This window comes from Arachis hypogaea, chromosome 9 (genome assembly GCF_003086295.3).
Source record: "Arachis hypogaea cultivar Tifrunner chromosome 9, arahy.Tifrunner.gnm2.J5K5, whole genome shotgun sequence".
In the NCBI taxonomy this organism is placed as follows: Eukaryota; Viridiplantae; Streptophyta; class Magnoliopsida; order Fabales; family Fabaceae; genus Arachis; species Arachis hypogaea.
In genome coordinates this window covers 87,085,424-87,103,917 of record NC_092044.1, presented here as the reverse complement: position 1 = coordinate 87,103,917, position 18,494 = coordinate 87,085,424, and the positions used below count along the sequence as shown (strand labels likewise).

The 18,494-nt window shown below is 32.7% G+C and overlaps 1 protein-coding gene and 1 long non-coding RNA gene across 12 annotated transcripts; one reads left to right on the top strand and one right to left on the bottom strand.

The window, feature by feature from the left end:
• Positions 1-1,000: 1,000 nt before the first annotated feature.
• LOC112711170 (26S proteasome non-ATPase regulatory subunit 4 homolog) lies at positions 1,001-6,035 on the bottom strand. 11 transcript variants are annotated; one of them, XM_072203156.1, is made up of 10 exons: positions 5,434-6,035; positions 5,058-5,319; positions 4,647-4,759; positions 4,074-4,203; positions 3,925-3,994; positions 3,778-3,834; positions 3,522-3,627; positions 2,301-2,627; positions 2,002-2,211; positions 1,001-1,540 (listed from the first exon to the last, which is right to left on the bottom strand). In XM_072203156.1, the coding sequence occupies exons 9-10, from the start codon at positions 2,178-2,180 to the stop codon at positions 1,144-1,146; spliced, it is 576 nt and encodes a 191-aa protein (XP_072059257.1). In that variant the 5' UTR covers positions 2,181-2,211; positions 2,301-2,627; positions 3,522-3,627; positions 3,778-3,834; positions 3,925-3,994; positions 4,074-4,203; positions 4,647-4,759; positions 5,058-5,319; positions 5,434-6,035; the 3' UTR covers positions 1,001-1,143. The 11 variants fall into 11 exon arrangements, with proteins under 11 accessions (XP_072059257.1, XP_072059259.1, XP_072059264.1 ...); XM_072203158.1 differs by having other exon boundaries at positions 3,522-3,602; XM_072203163.1 differs by lacking the exon at positions 3,522-3,627 and having other exon boundaries at positions 2,301-2,415; positions 2,550-2,627.
• A 4,063-nt stretch (positions 6,036-10,098) lies between these two features.
• Positions 10,099-11,485, top strand: LOC140174986 (uncharacterized). The gene is made up of 3 exons (XR_011865154.1): positions 10,099-10,323; positions 10,463-10,574; positions 10,988-11,485. It is a non-coding gene; the product is annotated as an uncharacterized lncRNA (long non-coding RNA).
• Positions 11,486-18,494: the final 7,009 nt, after the last annotated feature.

Below are 18,494 nucleotides of genomic sequence, written 5' to 3'. Positions count from 1 at the left end.
ATAGGATAGAATATAACTATCATAAAAAAAATGAATAGAACAAGTCATGGATTATGCAATAATAGTTAGGATTTAAATATTATACTATCAATTCATTTGTATTATCGTATAAATTTCATGACTATCATATTTCATAAAAAAAAAGAGAGTAATAAGTACCCATTATATGAGATTATGAGTGAATATATATATATACCTCAATTGCTAATTAAAATAAAAAGATCACATATTTGTATTTTTTTAATTCTAATTTAATTAAATATGAAATCTATGTCTATTTTATACTTAATATAATTGAAAGCACCTTTTTCTTCTTTTAATTTTGTATTTTTTTGCTTTGTATTCACAACTAGAAAATGGCTTAATACAGACAGATTTACAGACAGATTTGGTCTATATTACAGACGGATTTTTGGTTACCGACGAAATTACCGACGGATTTTGTCCCTCTGTAAAAGCCTCGTCGGAAATTATTTACCGACGGATTTTTTTCCGTCGGAAAATTACCGACGGATTTTTACCAGTTACCGACGGATTTTCCCTCTGTAAATTCTCCATCCATTTCCCCAAGACGATGAACTTTCCGACGGATTTTCCGTCGGTAATTACAGACGAATTTTTCGACGGATTTTCCGTCTGTAATTACAGACAGATTTTCAGACGGATTTTTCGTCTGTAATTACAGACGGATTTTCCGACGGATTTTCCGTCTGTAATTACAGACGGATTTTCCGACAAATTTTTCGTCTGTAATTTGAACTTTGGAAAATTATCCCACGTTCTAATTACAGACAGAAAATCCGTCTGTAAATCCGTCAGTAAAGTAAAATATTTTTTTTATTTTTCCAATTACAAAATAAACTTGTTTTCATACAAAATAAATATAAATTTAATATAAATTTTTATCTAATTTGTTCAAATATTTATAATATTACAAAAAATAAACAAATTCATCGTATTATAAAGCTAAAAAAAATTATTATAAACAAGCAAGTTAATATAATTCAAAACATAAACAAAGTATATTATCAACTATAATCCTCAATATATTGTTCAAACATACTAAATTTTACACAATTTTACATATATTACAGAAAGATTAACTGAATTCTTTCTCAAAAAATGGACATGAATCAGCATCCATCAGCCATATGTGCATGAATTCTTCTGCCTATGGGGGGAAGAAATAGAAAAATAAATCTGCCTAAAAGAACAAATAGCACCAACCATCATATCATTTGTCTTTGTCTCAGCTTCTGAAGCTGATGCACTAGCACGCTCAGTCATTGTTGCATCTTGTGAGTTGGCTTGCTGCTCACCACCCTTCTCTTGTTTAGAAGCTTCTTCTGCAGCTTTTTTTGTAGTTGCTTCCTGCCTGGCTCTCTCTTCTTCCATTGAAACTCTTAAAGCAAGAGCTAGCTCGGGGTCCAAGTTTGGATCCACACCGAACTCAAATCCAGATACACCACCAGCTGCAGCTGCTGCTGCAGCAGCTGCAAATCCACTTCCACCTTCACCATTGCCAGTAAAAATAGGTGTGCTGCCACAAAACAAGGTTACAAAATTACTTCTCAATAGAGAAATCAAATTTGTTATTGTACTACAGGAAAGAATTAAAAAAGAGTCGGAGCAACAATGAATCCTCTAACACAAAAAAAATAGGATGACAGAATAAGTATGACAAATATTTCACGAGAGCCATCTAAAGCATGCCATTTTTGCTACTTGGGTTTGGCAAAGAAAATATATGAAGGACGAGCCAATGTCTATTTGGTGAGCTAGTAAATAATTGGGGAAAGGATTAAAAGAAAAAGCACAAGAGTCCAAAGCCCCAAACTTCAATCAGATTGGAAGAAAACAGAACAGAATTGGATAGAAGCCGAGCAGATAATAAACAAATTCCTTAACTCACATGTATATCAAAGAAGTCCTGGATCAACTGGGAATCCTTATTAAAAAGTAAGAAACAGAAATAAAATAAGATGAATTGAATTCACAAACCTTATAAGCACATCAGAAAGAGCATTTGTACCAGTTGGAACATGAACAATGTGGCTGGTATCATTATTGTTTACAGCTGCAAGGAGTGCTTCCAGCTTCTCTGTCTTCCCCTCATCTTCCTCGCCGAAATTGACAATGTCAAGTGCAACATTATTCTTTTTTAACTTTCTTCCAATCATCTCCAATACTTTCTTCTCATGCTTGACAGGACTTTAGAAACCATGAAATGAGATAATTAGATGAGAAAATAGCTACAAACAAATGAATTACATATTTCAGAAAGGGACAATTTTTTGTACCTTCCAGCAAAGACAATAATCCTTTGCTGCTGCTTCTTATTTTGCCAATGCTTAAGAGCCAATTATGCCACCTGAATGCCAGCGGCTAGGTTCATATCACCACCTATTTCTAATCCTAAATCAGGAAGAAAAATCTTCCTTCAGTCTCCCCATACCTATTCCATTCTTCATCTCCACCTTTTTCTAACATGTAACATTTTCTAAGGTACAAAAATAAATGAAGCTCAGAATTGTATGTTAGAAACATACCACTACAACCTTAGTGTTGGTCTTGGTCCCTTTAAATAAAGCAACCCTCTATACAAGTTCATGTTGCGATGCTTTTATCTGAAAATGAGTTTCATCAAAAGGTTTATATCATTGCAAGAAAATAAAATTTAAATTTGCAGTCTAAATATCTCAGGAAGAAATAAAAAAGATAAAAAAAATTGAAGAATAAATATTATTGTAAGTATTAAGCAAATGAAAAATCAAACTCAAATATACATTAATATAAACAATGGTATTATATCGAAAGAGTATGCTCTGCAAAGGTGTCAGTACTTCAGAAATAAGCACAATCTCATGATTAAAGATATATATATATATATATATATATATAGATATGTATGTATACTCGCTATAGATACATATATTGCATGTGCACTGCATATATACTGATGTTAATTAGCATAGAGAAGTGTCATGCATATGAATTATGAATCAACTTAGTGCATGAATTGTATGTTTTGTAAGTGAAATATGTTGTAGCAATATATAATTCCTAATTCAATTCAGATGTACAAATAATACTATAGCAATTAATGAAGTATAGTATAAGTTATATGAATAAGACACGCAAGGTAGAAAATAGAATTATCTTCAAAATATATAGATAAAATATTAATTAAGATTCATTCTATGCAACTAATGTCAATTAGAAATTGTTCTTATTAGCCCAAAAGGAACACCTTTTCAAAGAAGAGAACTGAATTGAAGTGGACAGTCACACAATTCAGATCCTAATTAAGGGATTAAACCATCAAATAATCCATTAAAACACTACAGATAGTGGAAGCAACGCTGTTAAAAAAGCATGAAAAAGTAGCATTAGAGAAAATTTTGTAAAAAGCTTTTGTCATTTGGCTATAACTATCTGTAAAAACAACTTTTGAAGCGCTCCATCTACGAAAAGCTCAACTTGCTATATATCCAAACCGTAAAGGAAACAAGAAGCCGCACCTGAACTCAAATTCCGAGTTTTGACCCCGTAATTTTTCCATGAAGCATACTTGTGGAATACATAAATCAAGATTCTAATTGCTGAGTTCCACACATAAATTCAATTCTACAAAATCAGTTTATGAATTTTCAAACAAGTAATATATATGCTCAAAAAGCAAATTTTATTGTCATATGATTCAAGAAATTAAATTCTACTGAAACAAAATTGAGTTAGAAACTCAGAAGCAAAATGAAAAAATGAAGAGAAACTCACCTTTTCTTCTCCTTTGGAGGCAGAGATCAAAATCCAGAAACAGGGGAAAGATTGAAACTTCAAAGTCAAAACCAACCAAAATTTAAAACTGCCATTGACCAAACCTAAACTCATTGAACATAAGGATTGAAACAATTGCCGACTCACCATATGCAGTGTATATTTCAGGTTCATTATCCAACTTTGCAGCTCTCACGAATTCGTCATATTCATGTCCCTGATATATTTGCACACAAAAATTAGCACAGCCCAGAAAAGTGGAAACACTAACAATGAGTTTTCCAAGTGTTTCTTACCTCAAATTTGTCAAACCGACCAATAACAAATGTATGATACTTTGTCAGAAATTTCTCTGCCTTCTTTTTCGAATTTATCCTAATAACAGACGAACCAGTCTTTTTCCTTGCCCATATCACTATATCATCCCTGAAATCAACAGTCCCAATTTTAATTGACATGGCCACTAGATAAAAATGTTTAAATAGTTCCACCAATATAATTGACATGACCAATTCTCAAGTTATTTGTGCACTGTGAACAACATTTTAGGTAAATGTGCATCTATTCCATTCAGCTAACATCAGTATATCACTATATTCAAGTTATAAACAAGCTTCTAAATAGCATAAAGAATTAGAAACACTAGCAAACATAGCAAAATAATAACAAAATCATAATGACAAGTTCAGGTGTATAGATGGTTCATTGAAATCACTTGCCTTGACACCAGAGAATTCAATGTAGTTAGCTTCACTTATGAAACTTCTACTTCACTTATGGTAAATAAACAGGAACATAAAGAAACTAATATATTCTGAAGAAATTTAGATTGTTAAAAATCATTGATTTCCAAACAGAAAGAATCTTACCATTAGCATGTTTATTGAATTTAAGAAGTGCCTCCCTATGAGCGGGATCAGACCTCTCGCCAGTGTAGAGTAAAGAATGCGAAGATTCCCAGTCAGCCTCTGCACCTGATGTGCTACAGGCATTGACAACATCATCAAAACAGATTATTCCAAAGCACAATCCAGAAAGAATAATTTGCAAGAACCGGAGCATGGGTTGATTTTTTCATAATCTCCAGCCGAAGATAGAAATAGTGGTATTGTGTAGCTTTCTCATTGTACTGTTGTTTTAGAACTCAAGTTAACATACATTATTTACAAACATTTTCATAGGACTTTCACAGCACTTATTTACTTCTATTCCCAAGTAGGAAAAATTACAAAACAAAAGCATTATACACCCTACATCATTTCAAACAACTACAACCTTACCTGCAATAGTAAGCTTCTCCACAGCCGCCCAGGAAGAGGAATTGTATCTTTGGAACTGCCAGAACCACATTCATGAGTTCCCTGATCCTCATCTTCAGATGATGAATCCATCTCATGGAAGTTTTTTGACAAGCTCGAAGAGCTTCCGACATCACATCCATGACTCAGAATCCCTTAATCCCTGGAGGTAAAGCCTCCTTCCAATTTGAAGCTCTATGGAACCAATAAAACGAAAGCAGAAGCTATATACAAAACAATCAATCTGCAAAGTAGTTCATACACACAAAAGAACAAATGAGAAAAAAGAATAAGTCCTAATAAACCTAAACAAGCAAGACCAAGATAAATACAGAAGTAAATTAAGAAAAGCAAAAACCTTGTTGAAAGAGTGTATGGATGGAATAGAAGAATTGTAGCTAACAGAGCTCGATAGGGTTACGGATGTACCAGATCGGGTGGTCCATCACAGGACCGTGCTCCTCATCAACGAAGAAATCATCACGCGAATTATCCTGTGTTCGAAGATTCAACGGTGGCGATAAGGATCTTCTCCTCCTTCTGAAGATCCTCGCGAAGATTGCATAGCAAATAACAACGAAGAAAGCAGCTCCGATAACGGAGAGAGCAAGGACCAAGTAGGGCGAGAGCGAGTGGCTTTTTCCATGGTCTGATGTATCGTCTATGGGGAGAGGAGGAATCGGTGGCGATGGCGGTGGCGGTGGCGGTGGTTGGGAATAATAGTAGTATTGGGGGTTGGTGATGCAGATTTTGAGGCAATCATCACAGTTTGAAGAACAATTCTGCTCCACGTGGCAGAGGGACTCAGATTTCTGGCAAGAGTTTTCTGCAATGGTGAAACACCATTTCTGAGAGAAATTGTGGTTAGTTAGGGTTCTAGGGTGTGAAAGAAGAGAGAGAAAGAGAGAATGAAGGAAGAAAAAGAAGAAATATGGTTTTGTGTGCGTGAAAGGAGTTCGATAGGCTTGGGATGAAATTAGGTTTAAATTAAAATTTTCCGACGAAAAATTTTAAATTACAGACGGATTTTCCGTCTGTAATAATTTAATAAAATGAAGCATTTTGTCTATTTAATTACAGACGGAAAATCCGTCTGTAACCATTTCCCACGAAAAAAAATTAATTTTACCGACGGAATTATCGACGGATTTTGTTTTCCGTTTGTAATTTATGCTAATTCATTTTTTTTGTTTTCCGACAAAAAATCCCTCTGAAATTCCGTCTGTATTTCCGTGGGATAAAATCCGTCGGAAATATCCGTCTGTAATAACTAATTTTCTAGTAGTGATTACTCATAATAAGAATCACACAACTAATTTTATAAAAATTGATTGTAATAACCAATAGTTAATGGCAAATTAATAACCTCATAATGTTATGCTAATTTGCCACTTACATATAGCAGTACTAAACTCAGGTATTACTAATAGTTCAATTTGTCATGTTATATGATATTAATATTTTTAGAGATATAACTAAAATAACTGTTAAAGATAAAACTAAAATATATTTAAAACATCAGAGATACTATTATAAAACTAAACTAAATGTATGTGTTACAATATGTTATGACTATAATACAAAAAGACAACAAAAAAAATATTTTTCGAAATTAAATAACTAGTTTTAAAGAGCACATAATAAAAGTATTTGAAAGTAAAAAAATTCACTGCTAATTCTTTTTTACAGAAAAATAAGAAAAAAACTTTTAATTTACAAAAAAAATCTTTGATAGAGTTCATATTTAAGAGTCTAATTATATATAAAAAAGAGTTGAAATTTGATTCAACTATATTCTTAAGATTTAATTATTTTATTAGTCCTTATAATTTTATCAAATTTATAATTAGGTTACTAAATTTTCTTCTTTTAATTGAATTTTTATATTATTTTACATTTTGTAATTCAATCCTTTCCAGTATAAGAATGTTAGAGTTAATGAAATATTTTTATACAAATTGAATATACCTACAATTAAAAATTTAATTAGAACTTTGACCAAAAATTTTTTAGAAAAAATATTTCGTTGATTTTAATATTTTTGACACAAAAAGACTTAATTATAAAGTTAAAAGTAGTGTAAGAACGTGATTGAAAAAAATATATATAAATATAATTACAAATTTAATAAAACTACACAGACTAACAGAATAATTAAACATATTCTTAATATATATATTTATTATAAGATGATTACCTAAAAAAATTATGAAAATAATTATAATTTAAATAATATTTATTTTTTTCAAATTAAATAAAGATTGCATATACAAAAGAATTAAAAGAAAAATTGTTCACAATTATTATTTTTATTGATTAATTAATTAATTAAATAGAATTTGTTCATGATTAACCAATAGTAATAACAATAATGACGACCACAACAATAATTATAGTAACAATTATAATAACAATAGATAATGGCAGTGATAGAATAATAGTAATGATGATGAAAAATTATAAATAAATCAATGAAAAAAAAGTTTATAAAAAAATAAATTCAGTTCGACAAATGTATGTGTTTTCATATTTTTAAATTTAACAAATAAACCAAAAGTAATGTAATTTTTTTATACAATATTATATTAAAAAATAGAGAGAATTAAATAGAAATTAAAGAGAATTTAATAGAAAATTTTAAAATTAGACAAGTATTCAAAAAATTGTGTTACTGGGCACAAAAAGGATTAGGGTCCAAACTCCTAAAATTGCTTTACCAACACTCTTTAAGAAGCCACACACCTTTTGTGCATTTATAGCTGGTCATTAATGTCATTTCATATTCATTTTCAAGGTTATATTCAACTTTTTGTTTTTCACTAACAAATAAAATTCAACCGGGCTACTTAATCGTATGCTGAATTTCATGTTCCGCACTTTTCAACTGGCACATGGGATAACTTTCCAATATTTTAATAGTTAAAAGTGAGGAAAGTTAAAACTACTTGTTGTATAGACCGATGTTGACATGAACTTTTAAGTTTTAACTTTACATAAGTAGTACTTTTCAGTAAATTGATAATTACGACTTAAAAAATTTTAATTTTGGATTAATTAATTTTTAAAAAGAAAATATTAATTTAATCTTTTATAAAAATAAATAATGGATATGTTATATTTTTTATATCAATTTATTACATAATAAAACTTAATAACAATATAGTTAACTGTAACGTGTTTATTTATAAATGATTATTATATTGATAATAATTTTTGGAATGAAATTTTACTTATTTTAGTAAGATTCATGTTAAATAATGAGCAATTGATAAACGATATATAAAAGCTAAAAAAGTAATGAATATTTCGTTGACGATCCGAAAATATATTGTTTCCATACTCATGTAGTAATAACGAGACCACTATAGATAACAAAATACATGTGCAATTTTATTTTGTTTCGCATTATTTATTGAGAGAAGGATATATATATCCACTATTTGTTATCGTAAAAGACTTAATTGATACTTTTTTTCTTCAAAAACTAATTCATCTGAGATGAAAATTTTTAAAGATTTAATTGTTATTTTATTCTATTTTTTTTAAATATTAGAAACAATATTTTTATTAATATTAACCAACAGTTTGACTCAATACTTTATTTATATACTATTAGAGTTTGAATTTAAAAATTATAATTTAAAATTTAATATTTAGTATTTAAAATTAGTTAAATATTGATTAAAAATGATAAATTTTGTTAGTAATACAATATTAATTTTTTCTTTCTTTAATAGCATATCTTATAGACTTTACTGGGAAACTAATAACCTTTTATTTTTAGTAGCTTCACGATCAAAACTACTCGTAATTGATATATTTTTGAAAGTTTATAGTTCAATTTTAGTTTCATCAAATTATATTAGTTCTCAATCACATATCTTTACCTTTAGCTACATCTATTTCATGAAATTATTATTACAGAATAAATGTTTTTTATCTACTAATAATTTAAGGAGTAGTGCCGAATTTTTAGATGACAAATAAAGGAAAAAAAATATAAAGCATATACGCGGATGATATTTAATATGTCTCCATGTGTGCGTGTGTGTATATATATATATATATATATATATATATATATATACTACTCTACATGCAAGATCAATATGAAATCATGTGTGATTTTGCATATTTCAATATTTCATTGATTTATATTTGACCTCAACACAGCCGTAAGTTTTGTTCATTTCAGAATATATAAACTCTCTGTGCGAGTAACGTTATTTCTTAAATAAATACAAATCAAATAATAAAGTCATAATTGTCTTATGTTAATTAATGAATACCAACGGTGATAACGAAGCGAAACGTCTTAATCAGATATGTAGACTAATCATGTTTTTTGGGCTCCATGCTGGGAATTTATATTATATTAATGGCGAACTATATCTAGGTTATTTTATACAAGAAAAATGACAGTGATGTTCCATTTATATACATAATCCATTGTATTAATTTAATCTCGTTAGTGTTTTTATTATTAATTTAATTTCTAGCTAGCCATTTGTATCCCTATGGAGCCCCTTATGATAGTTTACTTGCTGAGTGAATATTAATACGGAAAAAGAAGAAAAGATGAAGTTATGTAACTAATAAAATATATTAATTTTAATTAATATTTAATCAATAAAAATATTTTTATACTAAATCTTAAATTCTAAACTATAAATTTTAACTCATAATAATATAAAAATAAATTTTAATTCAAAATGTAGCTAATATTAATAAAAAATTTTATTCTCTTAATATTTTTGTATTAAAAAAATTGATCGACAATGAGTCAAGCTACTTTAATCCAAATTAAGATTACAGAATCCAATAAAGTAGAATAATAATAATTATTAATTAGAAATAACAGGCTATTATATTGTTTTAGTAGCAGGAGAGGAGAACATTGTTATTATTATTACCACTGTTTTCTTTTCTATAAAATATTATTTGTATTATTTGACAGTGACACGCTCCATATATATAATTGGGTTGTTTGATATGGTGTGTTATTTGTGCTTAGTCATGCAGTTTTAATGGACACGAGTGTTTCTTCCCAAATGGCTAACATACATTCTTTCCTTCTAAAATGTTAGGTTGTGTGGAAAACAATAGTCATAAGGAAGTGAATCTCACATATACACGTATTAACGAAGTATGTTGAGTCACACACTGGAAATGAAAACATTTGATTCTAACTAACAAAATATTTGATTTTACTGAAGTCTGGTCAATATTAATGAAAAAGACACGGATGGTAATTGCATAAATATATATATATATATATATATATATATATATATATATATATATATATATATAAGTTATTGATTAATTGATATTTTGCATGTTAATGTATATTGATTCCAAGGTTGTCACTGTGATTTGGAAATCAGGTAATAAGAGTAATTTAAGCCAACTCAATTATTCTGCAGCAACTAACAAAGGCCAGGATTCTGCCCCTATCTGATCGAGCTACCATACGGCTTTAATCTGATCTCAGATTTGGTAAGGACTTTTTTTTTTCTAGAACTGTTAAGAGCCGATATTTCTTTTATTAATATTAACTAACATTAAGTTAATGTGTTATTTTTATAATATTAGAATTTAAATTTTAAATTTTAAAATTAAAAATTTAATTTTTAATATTTAAAATTAGATAAATATTAATTAAAAAATGTAAATTTTATTCATTGTGTAACATTTATTACTAATTTTATTTTGATCATCGTGAAGAAAATAAAGGAGAAGCTTTTAAGAAAAAGTTTAGACGGGTTTAAAATAACTAAAAGAAGTTTTAGAAGATTTATTATATAATTATGAATTATCTTTTATTTGAATATTAAGAATAAAAACGAAAACGATAATATGTAATCCTTTGGCTTTTTTACACCTTATCTATCGCTTGTGTGGTGAGGAAGGAGTCCTGATTGACGGAGACACATGCATCATAGTGGACAGTCCAATCACTAAAGAGAGCGTGGAGTACACCAGGGGACCAGCTCTGGACAAGATTCAACAGCTAGATGATCATCCTAAAAAGAAAATACCTAAACGGCCTCAAGAATAGAGTATCATTCCAATTGAATATTGGACTCAATTGGCAGCATCTGTTGAACAGTTGCAATACACTATGGACCGATTGAGAGAGGAGCAAAAGAACCAATCTTGCATACTACAGAAGTTGGTTGAAGAATATGAGAAGTAGGGGCGAGCATTAGAAGAGCAGAAGCATCAGAAAGTAGCCTCTAAAGAGAGCAGTGACCACTATGTTTAAGGTGGTTGAGTTTCACCCCCTATCCAGTTCCTATTTCAGTATTCTAATTCCTGTTTTTCATATTTAAGATTGTATCATCACTAGTAGGATTATCTTTTTATTTTTCTACTATAATTTTTATCTTTGTCAATTAAGTATAAGATATTCCACTCATCATTCCATTAAAACCTAAATAAAATTTCGTTTTATTTTAAGAAGCAGTAAAATACAAGAATTTTTTAGTTGATTATAATGTGTTCCTTCTAATTCAAAAAAGTGGTGGCTTTGCATAAGGGTGGCAACACTATCCGAACCCGCGGGTACCCACCCCGTCCCTACCCATTTGACGGGACGGGTTCTTGGGCGGGGCGGGGTCGGATCGGGTTTAGGTTAAACCCGCCCCGGTATATATAATATATATATATATATATGTGTATAATAATTAGTAAAATTATTAATAATATTATATTATATTTAAATTTTTACTTTAATTTATGTTATGTATGTAAATGATGGTTATATAATTTTTAAAATTTTATTTATTTGTTGGATTTAATAATTATAGGAGTGGGTAGGGGTGGGGCGGGTACTCGTAGGGGCGGGTTATGGTTTAACATTTTACTATCCGCGGGTAAGAGCGGGGCGGCGGGTTCGATGCGGGTTTTTGTAGAGCGAAGCGGGGTCGGGTAAAGCAAAAACCCGCCCCTACCTGCCCTGTTGCCACCCCTAGCTTTACATTTATTTTCTGAATGCATGAATTAACTGTGCATAATTGTCTTAAGGTTGAGGGTGTTGGCCCTTGAAGGAATAGTGAAATTAGAGAAGTACTATTGGTTCTCTAAAAAATTTAAATTATTTATTCTTGAAGTAAAAGACACAGCATTCAAATATATATATATATATATATATATATATATATATATATATATATATATATATTAGAAGATTTAAAAGAGCAAGGATTTAAGGCTTTGAGCATCAATGGTTAGGAGGGTTAAAAATTAGCTTGCAATGCTAAATTGAGTTGCTATCCCTAACTTAATGCTTGTGGTGTGAAGGTGTCAAGTAAAAAATGCTTGAGACTGAACAATTAAAGTCATGATTCAAAGCTACAGAGTACGCCTAAGAACTCTAGACATCATTGTCTAGGAATTTAAGCAAAGATAAATTTGAACCCAAAAGGTTCTCCCAGTTAAGTGTTTGTGGCGTTTATGTATCCAGTGGTAATATGAAAAAATAAAATGCTTAGAGTCACGGCTAGACTCAAAAGGGTGCAATGCATCAAAAGAAGCTGTGTTCAAGAATCAAGAAAATCTAAAAGAAGAGAATCAATAATATCATCTGGATTCTAGTTCAAAGGGATGCCAATACTGCTGAACTTCAAAGGAAAGTGAGATGCCAAAACTGTTCAGAAGTAAAGAGCTAATAGCCCCATTCAATTATTTGAAGCTGAACTTCATTAACAACTTTGAGACTTTTTCTATCTTTATCTTCTTTTTAGTCCGATTTTGCTTTTGATTGCTTGAGGACAAGCAACAGTTTAAGTTTGGTGTTCTGATGAGCGGATATTTAATTTTATACCCTTTTTTATGCTATTTTCTTAGTGTTTTTAGTATATTTTGTTAAGTTTTATTATGTTTTAGTAGGTTTTAGTACAAAATTTACTTTTTGGATGCTACTTTGAATTTTTGTGTTTTTCCAATGATTTTAGGTGAAGTTTGGGTGAATTTGGCAAGTTTTGGCAAAATCTGATTCAGAGGTAAAGAAAGGAGTGTAAATGCTGTCAAATCCTGACCTCCATGCGTTCAAATGCGCATTTCTGGAGCTACAGATGTCCAATTGACAGGTTCTCAATGGTGTCGAATGTAACACCCTAAGTTAAATCCTATCCATGAAGGTCTTTAAATAAGGTGCCACACTTGATAGAGATAGAAAATGAACTTAATCGTTATGCAAGGGAGGAGGAAGTGCGCGTGAAGGGGAAAACGAGTAGTACTAAAATGATGGAAGTGAATATAATAAATATGAAATAATAACTTATCCATGAGTATGGTTCAAAATAAAATGCTTAGAGGTAATTATAATAAAGAAACTAATACGTCTTAACTAATTTCATCGAAGAGGCTCCCATACTTGTGTCCCATCCTATCCTTGATCGGGACCCTTCAGTTATTCACGAATCGAGATACCAGTGGTCTTTCTCCAACACCTTTCCACGCAGTGAAGATCCGGTTTCGTTATGTAGGATGAACTAAGACTCGACGGGGTGCCGAGGTGGGTGAAAAGGGTACGTATTCCACCTTTGGACTTTCGCAATAATTCAACTCCTCCTCTGAATCCACCTCCATGGTGTCTTTCTCATGGTCAGGGTTGTCGAATTCTTCTACCTCCGTCTCGGAATCTGATTCGAGATGCACCACTTTGGATGACCGTTTCTTAAATGTTGAAGCGTTCTTATCTAGGAAGGTTATGACGGGCAGCTGGGATTCTTTCTCCACGAACTCTCGACCTAAGTAGACAGTTTGGAGCACGGTAGTAGTGGTCGTAACTACCCACGTGTGCTTCGAGGGGTCGTACTCAGAAGTTACCTACGGAGGGCACTGCGTCATCTCTATCCGCCGTGCCATGTTCCTCTGGAGACAGTATGGGAAAAGAAAAGGGATGAGATCCTAAGGTCTCAGTAGGAGTGCTATGCAACACCTCCATGCCTATCTCTAGCCCACATGTGGGATTTTAAAAAAGTTGTATGATGTGGCATGTAATATGATTCTTTCTTGTAAAGCACATAAGTAAAAAGGAAAGCACATAGGAAAAATAGAAGAATAGTAACATATGAAACGTAAACATGTTCATAAATAAATCTTTAGAAAAAAACATCATCATGATCAAACTTTGCCTTATACTTTCTCTTTTCTTTAACTTATAACTTTTATGAAAGGTATTGAGCTCAAACCGGTATAAATGAGAGTCCCCTTCCCTTACCGAAGGTTCTTATCTCGAATGTCTTGGCGATCACCTTCCCTTACCGAAGGATCATCTCGATCGATCACCCTCCCTTACCAAGAGATCATCTCGATATCTTGTCTTTGGGGGTCACCTTCCCTTACTGAATGATCATTCCCTCAGTTCAATTTACAATCAAGGTTATTTAGACATACACAAGAAAAGAGTTATATCAACAAGGATATCTTATTATATAAAATTGATGGGAGTTCCATTCCCTTACCGAAGGTTTCCCAAAGTTTGTCGATCACATTCCCTAACCGAAGGATCATCTCGATTCGATCACCTTTCTTTACCGAAGGATCATCTCGATTATCTTGTCTTTGGGGGTCACCTTTCCTTACCGAAGGATCATTCTCTCTGTTTAATTTACAATTAGGGTTGTTTAGGAATACGCAAGAAGAGATTCATGCAAGAATAGATCATGCAAAAATAGATCATGCAAGAGGTAGGACATATACCATAATAAAATGAGCATGTTGAATAATGATATTATAAGAAAGTAGGTACTCTCGACCCTAGAGGGATATTAATAATATAGTGTATAAATAATCACATAAGTGTTCATTTATAAAAAAATATGATATTTTAAATAGTTGAATAGTTATAAGGGGGCATGTACTCTTAACTCAAAGAAATATTATCAATCCAATGGTTTAAAAGTTAATATAATTCCATGTAATAAAATAGGGGATATAAATTAGTTGAATAAAACAATTATAAGGAAACATGTACTCTTGACCCTTAGAAGATATTAGTAATATAATGTATAAAATACAATCTAAGTGCACATAGTAAGAATGGGGTATGTTAAATAGTTGAATAAAATATTATAAGGAAGCATATACCTTTTTCTTTAAATTTTAAGGAGTAATAATAACATAATGATATAAGAGGTCATTTAGTTGCACATAATAGAATAGATTACACTAAACAAGATATAGAAAAACATGTACTCTTAACATTAAAGGAATAATAAAAATATAATGGAATAAAAGGTCATGTAAATGCACATAGTAAAAATTTAGGTGATTAAATAAAACATTATAAAGGGGCATGTACTCTCAACGTTAAAGGAATAATAGTATGATGGTATAAAAGGTCATGTAAATACACATAGAAAATATGGGATATAAATCAAGAGGGCATGAGTGATATAATAGATAATCATGATTAATGTGGATGAAAGATAAGTAAGGGATCATTAAAGCCATAAGACACATGAAAGATGGTAGCCATGCATGGATAGAAAGGAAATAAATTAGAGCATACTACATGCCAACATAAAAGTAAGAAAAACATAATTCCCTACTCTTTTTCTAACGCCTCTTTTATTGCCTATGAGCTTGTCTCTTGTGTTTACACACGGAATATTTGCGTAGAGGGAGAAATGGAAAGGATTAGTGTTTGAGAGGAGTGATCTTCTACCTATGGGTGTACCCCTATTTATATACTTTCAGTGGTAAGGTGGTTGGGATAATTTTAAATTCAAAAGAAGGGCGGTTATTAGATTCCTATCCATAATTCAAAATTCTAAACACATCTCCTAACTGACTTTCAAAATTTGAATTTGATTTTGTTTCTACAAGGGGTGAAGGGAGGTTGTTACATTACCACCTCCATAAAAAAAAAGAATTTGTCCCCAAATTCTACATCCTAATTTGGTCAATAAAGGTCATTAGTAAGATACATAGTGATTTGGACATGGGCAAGCTAATCTTACTAGTAGCGGAGAGAGATATGAATGAACGAGAAGCACCAGTATCATCTAGAGTAGTTAAAGGATTCCATTAATTGTGTATTTACCCTCGATTTGATCTTCTGACTCGTGGGCTTCCTCACTGCTGAGGGCAAAGACTCGCCCCTGACGCTGTGGTGGATTGGCAGGGGGTGGGAGAACTACTGGGCATCCATTGGCGATATGCCCCGGCTGAAAACACCGGAAGTAGACATTTTGCCCGGCAAGGCACCTACCCCTACGTTTCTTCCCACACGAAGCACACTCCTTGAGTTCGGTGGTCTTTGGTGAGGCATTAGTGGGAGGTTCCTGGAAATCCATGCCCTGTTGAGGTTGCCTTCTTGTAGGTTTTCTAAGAAAGGTCTTCTTCTGCGGTGGCTGCTGAGATGATTCTTGATTCAGTTGCCTTTTCTTGAAAGCCTCGCTTCTTTCTGACGCTAGTTTTTTGGTGCATTCTTCGATCACCGGGCACTTGCTAACGAGGGAGGAGAACTCCCGGATTTCTAGTGGGGCTATTGCGGTTAAGACTTCTGTCCCGAGCCCTTCTTGATACATCATATACTTCCACTTTTCATCTGGATTAGCCTTATACATGGCGGAAAATTTGCAGAGTCTTTTGAACTTCTCTGTGTACTCTGCAATACTCATCCTATCTTGCCTCAGCTGAAGAAACTCCATCTCCTTGGACTCTCGAACAGAAAGGGGAAAGTACTTCTTGTAGAAAGCTTCCTTGAAGGTGACCTAACTGATATCTATTCCAGCATCCTCCAACAACCGTCTTGCTCCATCCCACTTGAACTCAGCATCAGCTTTCAGCATGAAGGTAGCGTAGCTCACTTGCTGCTCCCTAGTTCATGGAAAAATTGTGAATACCTTCTCCATTTCAACCAGCCATTCTTTTGCTATATCAGGGTCGAGGGCTCCACGAAACTCAGGTTGACCAATCTTCTTGAAGTTAGCAAAAGTTGTACGGGTCTGTCCCGCCTCCAGCCTGGGAATATTGGAATCCCTGTCCCCAGTGGACAGTTGTTGGGCCATCAGAGTGGTGGCTTGGGCCTGCTACTTCATTGTCTTAGCCATCTCCTTCATGTGCTTTGCTAGATTTGCAGAGCTCGAGCTCGAGCCACGTGGGCGTCCACGGCTTGCCATAGGTTTCCTATTCAAGGATAACCATAGGGAGAAGTTTTATTAGTTGTACCTCCTAAGATATGATCCCTAGGATCGACTTTGTTCTGATACCATTAATGTAACACCCTAAGTTAAATCCTATCCATGAAGGTCTTTAAATAAGGTGCCACACTTAATAGAGATAGAAAATGAACTTAATCGTTATGCAAGGGAGGAGGAAGTGCACGTGAAGGGGAAAACGAGTACCACTAAAATGATGGAAGTGAATATAATAAATATGAAATAATAACTTATCCATGAGTATGGTTCAAAATAAAATGCTTAGAGGTAATTATAACAAAGAAACTAATACGTCCTAACTAATTTCGTCGAAGAGGCTCCCACACTTGTGTCCCATTCTATCCTTGATCGTGACCCTTCGGTTATTCACGAATCGGGGTACCAGTGGTCTTCCTCCAACACCTTTACGCGCAGTGAAGATTCAGTTCCATTATGTGGGATGAATTATGACTCGACGGGGTGCCGAGGTGGGTGAATAGAGCACGTATTCCACCTTTGGACTTTTGCAAGGATTAGACTCCTCCTCTGGATCCTCCTCCATGGTGTCTTTCTCTTGGTCAGGGTTGTCAGATTCTTCTTCCTCTGTCTCGGAATCTTATTCGAGATGCACCACTTCGGATGACCATTTCTTGAATGCTGAAGTGTTCTTATCTAGGAAGGTTACGACGGGCAGCTAGGAGTCTTTCTCCACGAACTCTCGACCTAAGTAGACAGTTTGGAGCATGGTAGTAGTGGTCGTAACTACCCACGCGTGCTTCGAGGGGTCGTACTCAGAAGTTACCGTCGGGGGCACTGTGTCATCTCTATCCGCCGTCCCATGTTCCTCTGGAGACAGTATGGGAAAAGAAAAGGGATGAGAACCTAAGGTCTTAGTAGGAGTGCTATGCAACACCTCCATGCTTATCTCCAACTCAAGTGCGGGATTTTAAAAGAAGTCGTACGATATGGCATGTAATATGATTCTTTCATGTAAAGCACATAGGTAAAAAGGAAAGCACATAGGAAAAATAGAAGAATAGTAACATATGAAACGTCAACATGTTCATAAATAAATCTTTAGAAAAAAACATCATCTTGATCAAACTTTGCCTTATACTTTCTCTTTTTCTTAACTTATAACTTTTATGAAAGGTATTGAGTTCAAACCGGTATAAATGAGAGTCCCCTTCCCTTACTGAAGGTTCTTATCTCAAATGTCTTGGCGATCACCTTCCCTTACCGAAAGATCATCTCGATCGATCAC

Coding starts and splice junctions, on each gene's coding strand:
- LOC112711170 (XM_025763775.3), bottom strand. CDS start 2,180: ATGATTGGAAGAAAGTTAAAAAAGAATAATGTTGCACTTGACATTGTC. Junction 1,541..2,001: donor CTTTCTGATGTGCTTATAAG/GTTTGTGAATTC, acceptor GTTTTGTGGCAG/CACACCTATTTTTACTGGCA.